Genomic DNA, 18,352 nt, shown 5'->3' on the forward strand with positions numbered 1-18,352 from the left:
CTACCCCAGCCCTATTCCCATCCCCAACCCCGTCCCCTTTCCCATTACCATTTGCACTCCCAAACCCATCCGCGCCCCCATCCCCCACCAGCACTACTATCCTCCTCAACCCCCCACCTCTCTCACACCGCCATCTCCCACCCCAAAAACCCGGGCCCCTCCACCAACCTCACCCCTCCCACCCCCAGCCATGCTGACTCGGGTTCCGCTTCCCCTTTCAATCCACCCCCAATAACCCGCCCCCTCCACCGACCTCCCCCCACCGCCCCCCTCCCACCCCCATCCACGCCGAATCGGGTTTCCGCTTCCGCTTGCAACCCAAAAAAGTCCCAGGTGCCCGGATGTGATGCCACTGACTTGCGCATTGGGGGTTAGAGAGAAGCGAGCTGCTCCGTCTGACGAGCAGCTTGGGATTGGTGGAGAGAAGCGGGCCAGGCCCTGTGAGGAGTCAAGGTGAGACGCTGAGGGAGGACTCAGGAGGCCCCCACCCCAGATAGAGGACCCCAAGTAATCCCGCACCACTCCTGCTAGCAGCCGTGGGCCACCCGTGGGCGGAATTCTGAGTCTGGGGCGCCCACCACCTCACTGCCTCTGGAGTCGCAGGGGACTCTGGAATCAGAGCTTGGGGTGGTTAGTGTAAGACTAGTGAGGGCAGGCTGTGCCAGGCATCAATCTCAGGACCCTAAGAGAGGGCTAAGCGTGCCCCAGCCCTATTCCCATCCCCCACCCCATCCACTTTCCCATTACCATTTGCACTCCCAAACCCATCCGCGCCCCCATCCCCCACCAGCACTACTATCCTCCTCAACCCCACACCTCTCTCACACCGCCATCTCCCACCCCAAAAACCCGGGCCCCTCCACCAACCTCACCCCTCCCACCCCCAGCCATGCTGAATCGGGTTCCACTTCCCCTTTCAATCCACCCCCAATAACCCGCCCCCTCCACCGACCTCCCCCCACCGCCCCCCTCCCACCCCCATCCACGCCGAATCGGGTTTCCGCTTCCGCTTTCAACCCAAGAAAGTCCCAGGTGCCCGGATGTGATGCCACTGACTTGCGCATTGGGGGTTAGAGAGAAGCGAGCTGCTCCGTCTGACGAGCAGCTTGGGATTGGTGGAGGGAAGCGGGCCAGGCCCTGTGAGGAGTCAAGGTGAGACGCTGAGGGAGGACTCAGGAGGCCCCCACCCCAGATAGAGGACCCCAAGTAATCCCGCACCACTCCTGATACCAGTCTTGGGCCACCCGTGGGCGGACTTCTGAGTCTGGGGCGCCCACCACCTCACTGCGTCTGAAGTCCCAGGTGACTCTGTAGTCAGAGCTTGGGGTGGTTAGTGTAAGACTAATGAGGGCAGGCTCTGCCAGGCATCAATCTCCGGACGCTAAGAGAGGGCTAAGCGTACCCCACCCCTCTTCCCGTCCCCTTCCCCATTATCATTTGCACTCCCAAACCGATCCGCGCCCCCATCCCCCACCAGCACTCGTATCCTCCTCAACCCCCCACCTCTCTCACACCGCCATCTCCCACCCCAAAAACCGGGGCCCCTCCACCAACCTCACCCCTCCCACCCCCAGCCATGCTGAATCGGGTTCCGCTTCCGCTTTCAACCCACCCCCAAAAACCCACCCCCTCCACCGACCTCCCACCCCCATCCACGCCGAATCGGGTTTCCGCTTCCGCTTGCAACCCAAGAAAGTCCCAGGTGCCCGGATGTGATGCCACTGACTTGCGCATTGGGAGTTGGAGAGAAGCGAGCTGCTCTTTCTGACGAGCAGCTTGGGATTGGTGGAGGGAGGCGGGCCAGGCCCTGTGAGGAGTCAAGGTGAGACGCTGAGGGAGGACTCAGGAGGCCCCCACCCCAGATAGAGGACCCCAAGTAATCCGGCACCACTCCTGCTGCCAGCCGTGGGCTACCCGTGGGCAGACTTCTGAGTCTGGGGCGCCCACCACCTCACTGCCTCTGAAGTCGCAGGGGACTCTGGAGTCAGAGCTTGGGGTGGTTAGTGTAAGACTAGTGAGGGCAGGCTGTGCCAGGCATCAATCTCAGGACCCTAAGAGAGGGCTAAGCCTACCCCAGCTCTGGTCCCATCCCCCACCCCGTCCCCTTTCCCATTATCATTTGCACTCCCAAACCCATCCGCGCCCCCATCCCCCACCAGCACTCCTATCCTCCTCAACCCCCCACCTCTCTCACACCGCCATCTCCCACCCCAAAAACCAGGGCCCCTCCACCAACCTCACCCCTCCCACCCCCAGCCATGCTGAATCGGGTTCCGCTTCCGCTTTCAACCCACCCCCAAAAACCCGCCCCCTCCACGGACCTCCCCCCTCCCACCCCCTTCCACGCCGAATAGGGTTTCCGCTTCCGCTTTCAAGCCAAGAAAGTCCCAGGTGCCCGGATGTGATGCCACTGACTTGCGCATTGAGGGTTAGAGAGAAGCGAGCTGCTCTGACCAGCAGCTTGGGATTGGCGGAGGGAAGCGGGCCAGGCCCTGTGAGGAGTCAAGGTGAGACGCTGAGGGAGGACTCAGGAGGTCCCCCACCCCAGATAGGGGACCCCAAGTAATCCCGCACCACTCCTGCTAGCAGCCGTGGGCCACCCGTGGGCGGAATTCTGAGTCTGGGGCGCCCACCACCTCAACTGCCTCTGAAGTCGCAGGGGACTCTGGAATCAGAGCTTGGGGTGGTTAGTGTAAGACTAGTGAGGGCAGGCTGGGCCAGGCATTAATCTCAGGACCCTAAGAGAGGACTAAGTGTACCCCAGCCCTATTCCCATCCCCCACCCCTTCCCCTTTCCCAGTATCATTTGCACTCCCAAACCCATCCGCGCCGCCATCCCCCACCAGCTCTCATATCCTCCTCAACCCCCCACCTCTCTCACACCGCTGTCTCCCACCCCAAAAACTGGGGCCCCTCCACCAACCTCCCCCCTCCCACCCCCATCCACGCCGAATCGGGTTTCCGCTTCCGCTTGCAACCCAAAAAAGTCCCAGGTGCCCGGATGTGATGCCACTGACCTGCGCATTGGGGGTTAGAGAGAAGCGAGCTGCTCTGTCTGACGAGCAGCTTGGGATTGGCGGAGGGAAGTGTGCCAGGCTCTGTGAGGAGTCAAGGTGAGACGCTGAGGGAGGACTCAGGAGGCCCCCCCCATCCCAGATAGGGGACCCCAAATAATCCCGCACCACTCCTGCTAGCAGCCGTGGGCCACCCATGGGCAGACTTCTGAGCCTGGGGCGCCCACCACCTCACTGCCTCTGAAGTCGCAGGGGACTCTGGAGTCAGAGCTTGGGGTGGTTAGTGTAAGACTAGTGAGGGCAGGCTCTGCCAGGCATCAATCTCAGGACCCTGAGAGAGGGCTAAGCGTACCCCAGCCCTATTCCCATCCCCCACCCCGTCCCCTTTCCCGTTATCATTTGCACTCCCAAACCCATCCGCGCCCCCATCCCCCACCAGCACTCCTATCCTCCTCAACCCCCCACCTCTCTCACACCGCCATCTCCCACCCCAAAAACCCGGGCCCCTCCACCAACCTCACCCCTCCCACCCCCAGCCATGCTGAATCGGGTTCCGCTTCCGCTTTCAACCCACCCCCAAAAACCCGCCCCCTCCACGGACCTCCCCCCTCCCACCCCCTTCCACGCCGAATAGGGTTTCCGCTTCCGCTTTCAACCCAAGAAAGTCCCAGGTGCCCGGATGTGATGCCCCTGACTTGCGCATTGGGGGTTAGAGAGAAGCGAGCTGCTCTGTCTGACGAGCAGCTTGGGATTGGTGGAGGGAAGCGGGCCAGGCCCTGTGAGGAGTCAAGGTGAGACGCTGAGGGAGGACTCAGGAGGTCCCCCACCCCAGATAGAGGACCCCAAATAATCCCGAAGCACTCCTGCTACCAGCCGTGGGCCACCCGTGGGTGGAATTCTGAGTCTGGGGCGCCCACCACCTCACTGCCTCTGAAGTCGCAGGGGACTCTGGAGTCAGAGCTTGGGGTGGTTAGTGTAAGACTAGTGAGGGCAGGCTGTGCCAGGCATCAATTTCCGGACGCTAAGAGAGGGCTAAGCGTACCCCACCCTTCTTCACGTCCCCTTTCCCATTACCATTTGCACTCCAAACCGATCCGCGCCCCCATCCCCCACCAGCACTCGTATCCTCCTCAACCCCCCACCTCTCTCACACTGCTATCTCCCACCCCAAAAACCGGGGCCCCTCCACCAACCTCACTCCTCCCACCCCCAGCCATGCTGAATCGGGTTCCGCTTCCCCTTTCAACCCACCCCCAAAAACCCGCCCCCTCCACCGACCTCCCCCCTCCCACCCCCATCCACGCCGAATCGGGTTTCCGCTTCCGCTTGCAACCCAAAAAAGTCCCAGGTGCCCGGATGTGATGCCACTGACCTGCGCATTGGGGGTTAGAGAGAAGCGAGCTGCTCTGTCTGACGAGTAGCTTGGGATTGGCGGAGGGAAGTGTGCCAGGCCCTGTGAGGAGTCAAGGTGAGACGCTGAGGGAGGACTCAGGAGGCCCCCCCCACCCCAGATAGGGGACCCCAAATAATCCCGCACCACTCCTGCTAGCAGCCGTGGGCCACCCGTGGGCGGACTTCTGAGCCTGGGGCGCCCACCACCACACTGCCTCTGAAGTCGCAGGGGACTCTGGAGTCAGAGCTTAGGGTGGTTAGTGTAAGACTAGTGAGGGCAGGCTTTGCCAGGCATCAACCTCAGGACCCTAAGAGAGGGCTAAGTGTACCCCACCCCTATTCCCATCCTCCATCCCGTCCCCTTTCCCATCACCATTTGTACTCCCAAACCCATCCGCGCCCCCATCACCCACCAGCACTCCTATCCTCCTCGACCCCCCACCTCTGTCATACTGCCATCTCCCACCCCAAAAACCGGGGTCCCTCCACCAACCTCACCCTTCCCACCCCCATCCACGCTGAATGGGATTCCGCTTCTGCTTTCAACCCACCCCCAAAAACCCACCCCCTCCACCGACCTCTCCCCTCCCACCGACGTCACCCGTCCCACCCCCATGCACGCTGAATCGGGTTCTGTTTCCACTTTCAACCCAAGAAAGCCGCAGGTGTTCGAATGTGATGCCACTGACTTGCACATTGGCGGTTAGAGAGAAGTGAGCTGCTCTGTCTGACCAGCAGCTTCGGATTGGCGAAGGGAAGCGGGCCGGGCCCTGTGAGGAGTCAAGGTGAGACGCTGAGAGAGGACTCAGGAGGCCCCCACTCCAGATAGACGATGCCAGATAATCCCGCACCACTCCTGCTGCCAGCTGTGGGCCACCCGTGGGCGGACTTCTGAGTCTGGGGCGCCCACCACCCCACTGCCTCTGAAGTCGCAGGGGACTCTGGAGTCAGAGCTTTGGGTGATCAGTGCAAGACTGGTGAGGGCAGGCTCTGCCAGGCATCAACCTCAGGACCGTAAAGGCTGGCTTAGCTTACCGCACCCCTATTCCCATCCCCCAACCCCATTCCCATCCCCCAACCCCATTCCCATTCGCACTCACAAACCCATCCACACTCCCATCGTCCACCAGCTCCCCATCCTCCCAAACCCCCCACCACCCTCATACCGCCATGTCCCACCCCCAAAAACCCGCCTCCTCCACCGACCTCACCCCTCCCACCACCATCCATGCTGAATCGGGTTGCGCTTTTGCTTTCAACCCAAGAAAGCCCCAGGTGGCCGAATATGATGCCACTGACTTGCAAATTGGGGATTAGAGAGAAGCGAGCTCCTCTGTCTGACCAGCAGCTTGGGATTGGTGGAGGGAAGCGGGCCAGGCCCTGTGAGGAGTCAAGGTGAGACGCTGAGGGAGGACTCAGGAGACCCCCACCCCAGATAGATGACCCCAAATAATCCGGCACCACTCCTGCTGCCAGCCGTGGGCCACCCGTGGGCGGACTTGTGAGTTTGGGGCGCCCACCACCCCACTGTCTCTGAAGTCGCAGGGGACTCTGAAGTCAGAGCTTGGGGTGATCAGTGCAAGACTGGTGAGGGCAGGCTCTGCCAGGCATCAACCTCAGGACTGTAAGAGAGGGCTGAGGGTTCCCCACCCCCATTCCCATCCACACTCCCAACCCCATCTACACTCCATCCCCCACCAGCACCCCTATCCTCCCCAAACCCCCACTACCCTTATGTCCTCATCCCCCACCCCAACAGCACTACCCCCAGCCAGGCTGAATCGAGTTCTGCTTCTGCTTTCAACCCAGGGAAGCTCCAGGTGCCTGGATGTGATGCCAGTGGCTTGTGCACTGGGGGTTGGAGAGAAGCTAGCTTCTCAGTCTGAGAGGCAGCTTGGGATTGGCAGAGAAAAGCCGGTCCAGGCTCTGTGAGGTGGCATAGTGAGAAGCTGAGGGAGAAGTCGGGAGACCCTCTCCACCCCAGATAGACGACCCCAAATAATCTAGCACCCCTCCTGCTTCCAGTCCTGGGCCACTCGTGGGCGGACGTCTGTCTGAGGTCTGGGACGCCCACCACCCCACTGCCGCTTAAGCCACAGGGGCTATGGAGTCAGAGCTTGGTGTGATCAGTGCAGGACTGGTGGGGGTAGGCTCTGCCAGGCATCAACGTCAGGACCCTAGGAGAGGACTGAGTGTCCCCCACCCCCATTCCTATCCCCTACCCCGTTCCCATTCCCATCTGCACTCCCTATCCCTTCTGTACCCCCATTCCCCACCTGTGCCCCTATTCTCCCCAACCCCCCTACTAGTCTCATACCCCCCTTCCCCACCCCTACCTTCATCCCCATCAGTGCAGCATCCGGTTCCACCCCTGCTTTCAATCCAGGCAAGCCCTGGGTGGCCAGATGTGGTGTCACTGACTTGTGCCTTAAGGGTTAGAGGGAAGTGAGGTTCTGGGTCTGAAGGGCGGCTTGAGATTGGCAGAGGGAAGGTGGCCCAGGCTTTGTGAGGAGGCAAAGTGAGACTCTGAGAGAGGATTCAGGACACCCCTATCCCTGATAGAGGGTCCCAGCCCTGGACTACTCCGCCGAGGCTGACTTCTCAGGCTGGGCTGCTCCCCATCTCCGCCCCCTTCGCAACGCGTTTGTTTAATCCACAGGGGACTCTGGAGTCAAAGTTTGGTGTGATCAGGGAAGGGCTGGTTAGGAGAGGGCATGGCCCAGGCCCTGCCTGGAATCAAAGTCAGAAACCTGAGAGGGAACTGAGGTCCCCCAAGATCCCAGTCTAACCCCCACTCCCACAAATCCGCTGCCATTTCGCTGCCCCATCTCCCATTCCTTGCCCTGCACCCTCGCCAGGCAGAATCCAGTTCCTCTTCTGCTATCAATCCAGGGAAACCCCAGGCTTGGTGCTGGGATGTTTTGGGGGTCAGAGAATCAAGGGCATAGTCCTGAGGGGCCAACTGAGATCGGCTGAGGGGAGCAGGCCCAAGCTCTGTGGCAAGGCAAGGTGAGACTCTGAGGAAGGACTGAGGAGGCCCCCACCCAAGATAGAGGAACCCAAATAATCCAGCGCAGCTCCTGCTGCCAGTCCTGGACCACCTGGGGGAAGACTTCTCAGGCTAGGCCATCCCAGCTCCCACTGCCACTAAAACTACAGGGGACTCTAGAGTCAAGAGCTTGGTGTGCCCAAGGCAGGGCCCAGGCTCTGCCTGGCATCGGGGTCGGGACCTTGAGAGGGAACTGAGGGCCCTACACCCCCACCCCATCTGTATTCCAACATGCCCAGCCCCATCCCCAACTTCGTTCTGCAGAATCCATTGTTTCCCCTGCAGTCAACCCCAGGAAGACCTGGGAATGGTCAGGCACTCGGATCTTGACATCCACATCGAGGGCTGAAGGAGGGAAAGGGTTTGGTATCATGAGCAGAGCCTCAGGGTAGCAGAGGGAGGACCCTGGCCCTCCTGGGAGATGAGGAAGGCCTCAGGAGACCCAGCACCCCAAGGCAGGGAGCCCACCCCACCCCTCTCTGAGAATGAGATGCCTCCTCTTTTAGCCTCGAGAATCCAAGGGATGGCGACTCAGGTCATCAGAGGGGTGGGTTCCAAGCCCTTCCGGGATCAAGGAAAGGAAGACGAGGGAGGACTCAGGGGGCCTTGCATTCCAGATCAGTGGAGATCTGGGCCCTGGGAGGTCCTGGGCAAGGTAGCCACCTGTAGCTCATACTTCCTGCATCTTCGAGGTCACAGAGAAGAGAGGGCTATGGTCTGAGGAGTGGTACTTCAGGTCAGCAGAGGGAGGAGTCCCAGGATCTACAGGACCCAAGGTGTGCCACACTTCATGAGGAATCGGGATACCTGTGGCTCGGAAAGACAGGACCCCACAGAGTCTGGCTGTCCCCTGTACTTAGCTCAGGGGGGACCAGAAGAGGGATGGCCCTGTGTGCCAATCTCACTTGTACCACAGGCAGGAAGTTGGGGAACCTTCAGGGAGATGAGGTCTTGGAGTAAAGAGGCAATGTCTCCTCGTCTCAGGGGGTTGGGGGTTGAGGAAGGGCAGGCCCTGTCAGGAGCAAACATGAGTAACCCACAGGAGGCCATCAGAACCCTCACCCCAGAACAAAAGGGGTCAGCCCTGGGCACCCCACACAGGGGTGACAGGATGTGGCTCCTTCTCATTTCTGATTCCAGATCTCATTGAGGTGAGGACCTTGTTCTCAGAGGGTGACTCAGGTCACCACAGGGACCCCCATCTGGTCTACAGACACAGTGGTCCCAGGATCTGCCAAGAGTCCTGGTAAGGAATGTGAGGGAGGATTGAGGGTACCACAGGGCCAGAACGCAGATGATGACCCCACAGAAATCAGCCCTGCTCCTGTTGTCACCCCAGAGAGCTTGGGCTTGGCTGTCTGCTGAGGTCCCTCTCTTATCCTGGGATCACTGGTGTCACGGAGGGGGAGGCCTTGGTCTGAGGGTGCTGTACCCAGGTCAGTAGAGGGAGGGTCCCAGGCTCTGCCAGGAGTTGAGGTGAGGACCAAGCAGGCTCCTCACCCAGGACACATGGGTTCCAATGAATTTCGACATTTTTTGCTGCTGTTCTTCGGAAGACCTAGGCACATGTGGCCAGATGTGGGGCTTCTTATGTCCTGTTTCCTCTCAGGCATGTGAGCTCTTGATCTGAGTTTCTCAGGCCAGCAAAAGAGTGGGATCCAGACCCTGCCTGGAGAAATGTGAGGGCCCTGAGTGAACACAGTGAGGATCATCCACTCCATGAGAGTGGGGACCTCACAGAGTCCAGCCTACCCTCTTGATAGCACTGAGGGACCGGGGCTGTGCTTACAGTCTGCACCCTAAGGGCCCATGGATTCCTCTCCTAGGAGCTCTAGGAACAAGGCAGTGAGGCTTTGGTCTGAGACAGTGTCCTCAGGTTACAGAACAGAGGATGCATAGGCTGTGCCAGCAGTGAATGTTCGCCCTGAATGCACACCAAGGGCCCCACCTGCCACAGGACACATGGGACTCCAGAGAGTCTGGCCTCACCTCCCTACCATCAGTCCTGCAGAATCGACCTCTGCTGGCCGGCTATACCCTGAGGTGCTCTCTCGCTTCCTCCTTCAGGTTCTGAGGGGACAGGCCAACCCGGAGGACAGGATTCCCTGGAGGCCACAGAGGAGCAACAAGGAGAAGATCTGTAAGTAAGCCTTTGTTAGAGCCTCGAAGATTTTGTCCTCAGCTGAGGCCTCTCACATGCTCTCTCTCTCCCTAGGCCTGTGGGTCCCCATTGCCCAGCTTTTGCCTGCACTCCCGCCTGCTGCCCTGACCAGAGTCATCATGTCTTCTGAGCAGAAGAGTCAGCACTGCAAGCCTGAGGAAGGCGTTGAGGTCCAAGAAGAGGCCCTGGGTCTGGTGGGTGCGCAGGCTCCTACTACTGAGGAGCAGGAGGCTGCTGTCTCCTCCTCCTCTCCTCTGGTCCCTGGCACCCTGGAGGAAGTGCCTGCTGCTGGGTCAACAGGTCCTCCCCAGAGTCCTCAGGGAGCCTCTGCCTTACCCACTACCGTCAGCTTCACTTGCTGGAGACAACCCAATGAGGGTTCCAGCGGCCAAGAAGAGGAGGGGCCAAGCACCTCGCCTGATGCAGAGTCCTTGTTCCGAGAAGCACTCAGTAAGAAGGTGGATGAGTTGGTTCGTTTTCTGCTCCTCAAGTATCGAGCCAAGGAGCTGGTCACAAAGGCAGAAATGCTGGAGAGAGTCATCAAAAATTACAAGCGCTGCTTTCCTGTGATCTTCGGCAAAGCCTCCGAGTCCCTGAAGATGATCTTTGGCATTGACGTGAAGGAAGTGGACCCCACCAGCAACACCTACACCCTTGTCACCTGCCTGGGCCTTTCCTACGATGGCCTGCTGGGTAATAATCAGATCTTTCCCAAGACAGGCCTCCTGATAATCGTCCTGGGCACAATCGCAATGGAGGGCGACAGCGCCTCTGAGGAGGAAATCTGGGAGGAGCTGAGTGTGATGGAAGTGTATGATGGGAGGGAGCACAGTGTCTTTGGGGAGCCCAGGAAACTGCTCACCCAAGATTGGGTGCAGGAAAACTACCTGGAGTACCGGCAGGTACCTGGCAGTGATCCTGCATGCTATGAGTTCCTGTGGGGTCCGAGGGCTCTGGCTGAAACCAGCTATGTGAAAGTCCTGGAGCATGTGGTCAGGGTCAATGCAAGAGTTCGCATTTCCTACCCATCCCTGCGTGAAGCAGCTTTGTTAGAGGAGGGAGAGGGAGTCTGAGCATGAGTTGCAGCCAGGGCCATGGGGAAGGGGCAGGGCTGGGCCAGTGCATCTAACGGCCCTGTGCAGCAGCTTCCCTTGCCTCGTGTAACATGAGGCCCATTCTTCACTCTGTTTGAAGAAAGTAGTCAGCGTTCTTAGTAGTGGGTTTCTGTTTTATTGGATGACTTGGAGATTTATCTCTGTTTCCTTTTACAGTTGTTCAAATGTTCCTTTTAATGGATGGTTGAATGAACTTCAGCATCCAAGTTTATGAATCGTAGTTACATATATTGCTGTTGATATAGTTTAGGAGTAAGAGTCTTGTTTTTTATTCAGATTGGGAAATCCATTCTATTTTGTGAATTTGGGACATAATAACAGCAGTGGAGTATTTGTTTAGAAGTGTGAATTCACCGTTAAATACGTGAGGTAAAGAAATTAAAAGATACTTAATTCCTGCCTTATGCCTCAGTCTATTCTGTAAAACTTAAAAAATATATATGCATACCTGGATTTCCTTGGCTTCTTCGTGAATGTAAAAGAAGTTAAATCTGAATAAATAATTCTTTCTGTTAACTGGCTCATTTCTTCTCTATGCGCTGAGCATCTGCTCTGTAGAAGGCCCAGGATTAGTAGTGGAGATACTAGGGTAAGCCAGACACACGCCTACTGATAGGGTACTAAGAGTCTAGGAGCTGCGGTCATATAATTAAGGTGACAAGATGTCCTCTAAGATGTAGGGGAAAAGTACGGAGTGTGGGTGTGGGGCTCCAGGTGAGAGTGGTCGAGTGTAAATTCCCTGTGTGGGGCCTTTTGGGCTTTGGGAAACTGCATTTTCTTCTGAGGGATCTGATTCTAATGAAGCTTGGTGGGTCCAGGGCCAGATTCTCAGAGGCAGAGGGAAAAGCCCAGATTGGAAAAGTGCTCTGAGCAGTTCCTTTTTGACAGTGGATGAACAGAGAGGAGCCTCTATCTGTGGCAGGAATGGAAGGTGTCTTGCGCTTTTGTCCCAGTGTTGTTGAATGCAGTGCATGAGCTAGGTGATGGACACCCATTATTTGCAAGGGTTTCCTGTGAGATAAGTGTATGTCTCCCCCAAAAGGGAGACCCAGAAGCCACTGGCCAGGTGCTTTTTTACCTGGCTGGGAGAACCAGAACTGACTATTAAAAAGGCATTCTAATTAGGTTATCTCAAGTTCAATTTGACCAGTTGTAAGCAGGGGCTAGATTTTGGGTGGTAACAAAATGAAAATAGTGGTATGGATGGAAAAGCAGCTGGGAGCGAGGGAAAGAATTGGTTTTTGACTCAAATTCTAGGAGCTTTGGGCTGCATCTGGCTGGGGAAAACTCGCACACACTCAAATTTTGAGGCACATTCTCTAAGTGGTAATTCTTACTGAATTTTATGGACGAAACTTCCTTTTTTGGCTAATTATTCCATGCCCTATTGAGCTGTATATTCTCTGATCAACAGCAGCAACAGAATCCCAGAATGCTAGGGTCTGGGGTCAAATAATATGAGAAATAACAGCCATCTGCCATTCCTTAAACTTCTAATTTAATTCCAGGCCCTGAGCCAGGTGCTTCACGTACATTGCACATACTCCAACAGTCTTACTAGACAGGGCTTATCAAATCTGCTTACAGATGAATTCAAGGCTCACAGGGCTTGTGAACTGGGACATAATAACAGAGTGTTTCCGGGGTATCCCCAGGATCATGTGGCTAGTAAGGAACAGGGCTGGAACCAGACCCCTGCTCTGAATTCATTTAGAGCCCATGCTGTTCCCATTCCCCCCAGCCTGAGGTTGACCTCCCAACTGGTACTTTATTTCTCTTCTCAGCACTGCACCATGTCTCTCAGGTGACAAAAGAACCTTGAGGTCAACATTACTAAAAGCAGGCTTGGAGAAGGTGGCAATGAGAATCAAACACCATTTGGGGCTGGTTTGCGCTGGGTTCCTTCAGAGCTGAATCTGCCCAGGTGTGGGCATTTCTGTCCAGTCTCAGCACTTTCTGGAACTACAGCGCATTTCCTCTGGTCACTTCCATGTGGTCCTGACTCTGGAACCTTCCCTGCTGACCACCTTGTCACTGGTCCCCCCAGACCAGCCCAAAATCACTTGCTGGCCTCTTGACAGGGAGCATTCTGGGACAGTAGAAGTCTGGCTGTCCCAACTCTCACCCAGGAAGCCATGTGATATAAGCAAACTTTCTGATATAAAATTCACATAGGGACAGTGGCTTTTAGACAACTGGGTACCACTCTGGTTATCTTCAACACAGTCTCCAAGTGTTTTCCAAATGGGTTGAGTAGAGTCTGATTTGCCATACTATCCATCAGTTTTTGGCATGTCACCCCGAAGTTAATAGGGGTTTGGAACCACCTTGATACTTGAAATCGGACTTTAACAGGGTGTTTTATTTGCAATCCAGCTCTGAACACATACACAGATGAATGCTTTAAAACCAAAGCCTCCCTCATGAGTATTAGGTGGGGAAAAACTTTGAAAATCCTAGTGGAACAAACATCTACATACTGAGGTTGAATTCCTAAATCCCTATAGTCTCCCAGGAGGTGAAAAATGATTGCTTGGAATACATGTCAGCTCTGATAAAAAAGGAATAATTAAGCAGCCTTCTACGGCCTCTTGTCTGCTTAACTGCCCCAACAGGTGTTCAGGCATGTAGAGGGTAGCAGAGACTGAAAGATTAAGATTTTAGGCAGGAATCAAATGGAAGAAAATATTCTCGGCGTACTTAGAGGGAGCTAAATGCGAAGAACTTACGAACACAAAGAAGGAAATAACAGACACTGAAGTCTACTTGAGGTAGGGAGGGTGGCAGGAGGGAGAGGATCAGAAAACATATCTATTGGGTACTGGGCTTAATACCTAGATGATGAAAGAATATATACAACAAACTCCTGTGACTCTTATTTATGTATGTGACAAACCTTCACATGTACCCCCAAACCTAAAATAAAAGTTAAAAAAATAAACGGCATTGCAAAGGGAGGCTTTCCTGCTGAGACTTTCAAGATTCTTGGACAGTTGTGATCCTACATTTGAAAGCATCAGTCACATATTAGGCACTTGAACAATCTGGAGAACTTCAAGGCAAATTTGACCTTCTCAGAAGCTCCTCCTAGAAATGAGATGGATCGTGTAACATCAAATTATAATATTAATAGTTGCCTTTTATTGAGCACTTACTCTGTAACAGTTTATTGGGGAGACTATAGTATTCACCCACACCTTGACTTCCTCTCTTTCCTTGACTCAGGAACAGCACAGTTCACCTGCAGTTAGGAAGAGTAGTGTGACGACCCCTTGCCACTGAAACATGAGCAGAAGCGTTGTTTGTCACATCCAGGCATGTGAGAGCCAATGTGCCATTTCCATGCCTTCTCCCTCCTTTTGATGGCAAACATGGCAGCTTCAGCTTGAGATGATGGAATCACGAGATGGAAGTCATATGGATCCCCAGGTCATGTGGAGAACCTCTGCCAAGCCACATCAGAACTTAGGTGTGCATAAAATAAACTTCTGTTGTGTCAAGCCATTGAAATGTCAGGGTTTGTCTGTTGCATCAGCTAGCAGTACTTTAACTGACACAGCTGCTATTTCTGTTGTTACATGTAAATATTTTTTATTTAAAAGGTAATAGTTTGTATATTCTTATTGCAAAAATTATAGAAATGTAGATAATTTACAATTTTAAACTTTGCAAAGCTCTTCCACGGTTTAGCCCCCTCCTCAGAGGTCCCACAATTAACCGTCTGGTGTGTATTATTTTAAAGCTGACTCTAGGCTCTTCACTGACACATAAACTATAACAATATGTTATTTTTATTTAATATAAGAGAATAATGATGTACATATTTATCTGCCACTAGTGTTTGTCCCTTCATAAAATGGATATGGAATCTTCCCACAACAGCACATATATACATCTATCTCTCTTTTAATACTTTCTATAATTCTAAAGTAGGCATGCACCATAATTAATTAAACTCTTTCTTCCTAGTAAAGACATTATTTACCATTTGCTGTATGATAAACCGAATAAAATCAATATCTTTGAATATGAATTATTGAGCAAAAATGAATGTTTTCTTATAAGAAATGTATTAACATGGACATTGGGTTAAAATGAAAAGGTTGTAAATAGTTTAACATTTTATAAATACTTTTTAATTTCATTACAAAAAATGCTGTACCAATTCACATTCTAATAAAAACCACAGATTATTTAAAATTCTGAAATGTAGACAGGACAATTCTACTTTGCTTTGAGAAGGATTTGGTCAGACTCAGCAGGAGCCAGGGAAGTGGAGCAGAGAGAACACCTTCAGCCCATGAGGGTCATTGGGAGGATCCAGGGGAGAGCAATTGCCAGGGTCTATGAGAGAGACCACATGCGAAACCAAGTCCACAGAGCCCCAGGCAGGCTGGCATTCAGTGCTCTGAATCCAGAGTTCAGCCCAGTGGGGTCAGGAACCTGAGGAAGAAAAGTGGGAAGGGAAGAGGGAGAACAGGACAACAAACAGGAATAGATTTGGGAAATCGGGCACCATCATCACCAGTTGGACTGGGCCCTGTGATCTGAATGTGCAGGCCTTTTGGCTGAATGCATCAGCTGCGTGCAGGACACCACACCCTCCCTCAGAATTTCCTTCCGTCTGTCAGGAAGCGTATGGCTGGCTTCCTGCATCTTTCTGGGCAAGCTGCCTCTCTTGACAATTCCAGTGGTCCTGTGCAACGTCTTCAGCATTCCAGGGCTGGGAGCTGTCTTCATGCCTGCTGGGGGCTGGTGTTTTATCCCCTGGGGACCCTTCACCGAAGCTGGGCTATGTGAATGGGTTGGTGACTGATGACCGAAGGCCAAGATGGGCCAGGAATGCAGTTGAAGGTGGCAGTGTGGTTGCATGGAGGGAAAATTGGAGGAAGAGTGCCGTGGGACTAATCTGCTCAGACTCCGCACATGAAGCACTGTGTGTGGACGTGCAGTGAAAGTGATCCAGGTGGTAAACATGTCTCAGATGGCTTCCTGTGTCTTCTGAGCTCTTGGACCACAAGGGGCAGGTGTCCTGAAGCTGTGACTGCTTGTCTATTTTGCCTCCAGACACTGTCTAGGGTAGAGGGCTGGCCCAAGGTGTGGACATGGGCAGATTGGATGGAAACCCAGTAGAGACTGCACAATACCTTGTTAAACTGACAGGGATGTACAGGGTCCAATGCATGAAGCATCATGCACCGTCCTGTTGGGAGCATCCTCATCTCCATGATGGTGTTTGGGCCTGGGGAGGAGGCATCCACAGTGACCCTCTCAGTGGTAGTTTCCATGGAAATTTTGAACTCAAGTGATCATAGGTGAGGGAAGTGTAGGTTTCTTCATGGAGGCAGGAGGCCTAGGTGGGGGCAGGCTCTGAAATTTAAATCAGTGATTTCATTGATGCCTTGCCTGGTAATTTCATTCGTTCATTCATTTGTTCATCCAGCAAACATTTATTGAACACATGCTGAGGACACACCAAGTCAACAATACAAAAGAAAGTGGCAAGCCCCTTAATTCATTCTGTGAGGGGTGTGGAGAAGATGGTGAGGTGGAAAGACATGTGAGCGTTTTAGGAAGTGAGGGACTGTGAACTGATGGAGAGAATTGCTATTGATCTGACTTCTGAGGTTGTGCCTAGGTGATGCTGTTCCTAGGTGCAGGAGGAAGAGTATGGAGATGAGGTCCATGTGCACTATGTAGTCAGGGAGGTACTGTAGCCTGTCCGGGTGGTGCTGTCAAGTAGGCAGTAGAGAAAGGGGTCTGTCTATCTGGTTGGGGCCAAGACTAGATATTAGGTTGGCTGCATCACGAGAAGTAATTTGAGGCTATAGGCTTAGGTAAAATCAAGCGATTATTGTGTAGATACTAGCTTACATGCTACATGATGCCATTCCATTTCTTGCAAACACATTTATTTGGTAACCAAAGTTACACAAAGTTTAATAAAGGAAGGAAGCATACAGGAGGCTTGAAAGGGAGAGAGAACACTTTCAGAAATCCAAATGGGGAAAGTTTCCTATATATGTGTGTATACGTTTGTGTATATACATATTTGTGTATGTATACATATATACAAAGATATATGTGTATCTTCATGTATACATGTGTGCATATGTACAAATATGTGTATATATTTGTATATACACATATTAACATGTGTATTTGTTATATATGCATATACAAACATATATACATATATGTATATTTGCATATATAAACATATATACATATGTGTATATTTGTTATATACATGTATAAACGTGTATGTAAACATGTATATTTGTACACATATAAACATGTATATTTGTATAAAACATGTATATTTGTATAAAACTACATATGTGTATATGCATTTGTGTGAATATATATAGTTGCATATGTGTATATGCAACTATTTATGTGTATATGCCCATGTGGGTGTATATGCCCAAATACACATATGCATTTGTGTCAATATATAGTTGTATATATGTTTCAGCTGTCTCATGTTGCATATAGATTTATATATCATCCTTTTTTTTGAGACACAGTTTCTCTTGTCCAGACTCAATGGCATGATCTCAGCCCTCTGCAACCTCCTCCTCCCAGGTTCAAGAGATTCTCATGCCTCAGCCTCCTGAGTAGCTGGGATTACAGGCATGTGCCACCATGCCCAGCTAATTTTTGTATTTTTAGTAGAGACGGGATTTTGCCATGTTCTCCAGGCTGGTTTCAAACTCCCGACCTCAGGTGATCTGCCCACCTTAGCCTCCCAAAATGCCTGGATTATAGGCATGAGCCACTGTGCCTGACCAGATTTATATATCATCCATTTTCAATGTCATATATGCTATATTATGTTACTTTTAGTGCTCTTGGCATCTGTTGTCCAAGATTAAGTGTATAACTACTAATACCCAGACACTTATCTCCTATAACAGTGTGCTGTTTTCTGCAGCTGACAGCTCTACCGTAACTAAATAAAGATTATCATGACAAACAGAACAAGGGGCAAGAAGCAATCTGGAGTCGAAGTACCTGGGGGTCAGTACTTCATGATGTATTTTGTATCTAGTTGGTGGAAAGTGGTTGTCAAAATTTTAGATGTGGAAACTCTTACTCCAACAGAAGCCTTCCACAGAACTCCAGTCCATGAACACGGGGAAGACAGAGCAGTGTGGATGAAGCGAGGACTCATCCCATAGTCCTGTCCACCCAGCACCTTTTTTTCCCTCAGAGCACTGGGCCCTGACACCCCTGAGCACTACTGGGGCAGCTCTGTGCAAAAGGCCCTTCCCAGACATGGACTTTCTCATGCCCTCCAACAGGCATCTATCTGTGTGGACACCATACTGTCTACCACACAGAATCTCAACTTCGTTGCCAGGCACTGCCAAAAACTTGTGACCTCCCAAACTCTCCATTCTCTGTATATGCTACAATTCCATTTCTGGTTTCCCAAGCTCCTCATTGTGTCCCCCCACCCCATCCCCTGACCTAAATCCACATAGATATACACTGTCCTCCTGCTCACTCATGTATTTTTTATTACAGCATGGGACTCACTCCCCTCCCTCCAACCCACCATTCCCCTTTGGAATTTGCATGGGCTCTTCCTTCCTGTTGACCTCAATTCCTATCT

General features: G+C 52.8%; 1 protein-coding gene across 4 annotated transcripts; it reads left to right on the top strand.

The window, feature by feature from the left end:
- The first annotated feature begins 1,074 nt into the window (after nt 1–1,074).
- On the top strand, nt 1,075–11,258 carry MAGEA4 (MAGE family member A4). Of its 4 annotated transcripts, XM_054545201.2 has the most exons (4): nt 1,075–1,152; nt 5,062–5,191; nt 9,523–9,595; nt 9,671–11,258. In XM_054545201.2, the coding sequence occupies exon 4, from the start codon at nt 9,736–9,738 to the stop codon at nt 10,687–10,689; it is 954 nt and encodes a 317-aa protein (XP_054401176.1). In that variant the 5' UTR covers nt 1,075–1,152; nt 5,062–5,191; nt 9,523–9,595; nt 9,671–9,735; the 3' UTR covers nt 10,690–11,258. The 4 variants fall into 4 exon arrangements, with proteins under 4 accessions (XP_054401176.1, XP_054401177.1, XP_024096443.1 ...); XM_054545202.2 differs by lacking the exons at nt 1,075–1,152; nt 5,062–5,191 and adding an exon at nt 4,403–4,482; XM_024240675.3 differs by lacking the exon at nt 1,075–1,152 and having other exon boundaries at nt 5,055–5,191.
- The last annotated feature ends 7,094 nt before the right edge of the window (nt 11,259–18,352 follow it).

The sequence above is a fragment of the Pongo abelii genome, chromosome X (genome assembly GCF_028885655.2).
Source record: "Pongo abelii isolate AG06213 chromosome X, NHGRI_mPonAbe1-v2.0_pri, whole genome shotgun sequence".
In the NCBI taxonomy this organism is placed as follows: Eukaryota; Metazoa; Chordata; class Mammalia; order Primates; family Hominidae; genus Pongo; species Pongo abelii.

Excerpts from the sequence above, each read along its gene's own strand:
- MAGEA4 (XM_054545201.2), top strand. The coding sequence starts at position 9,736 with ATGTCTTCTGAGCAGAAGAGTCAGCACTGCAAGCCTGAGGAAGGCGTT.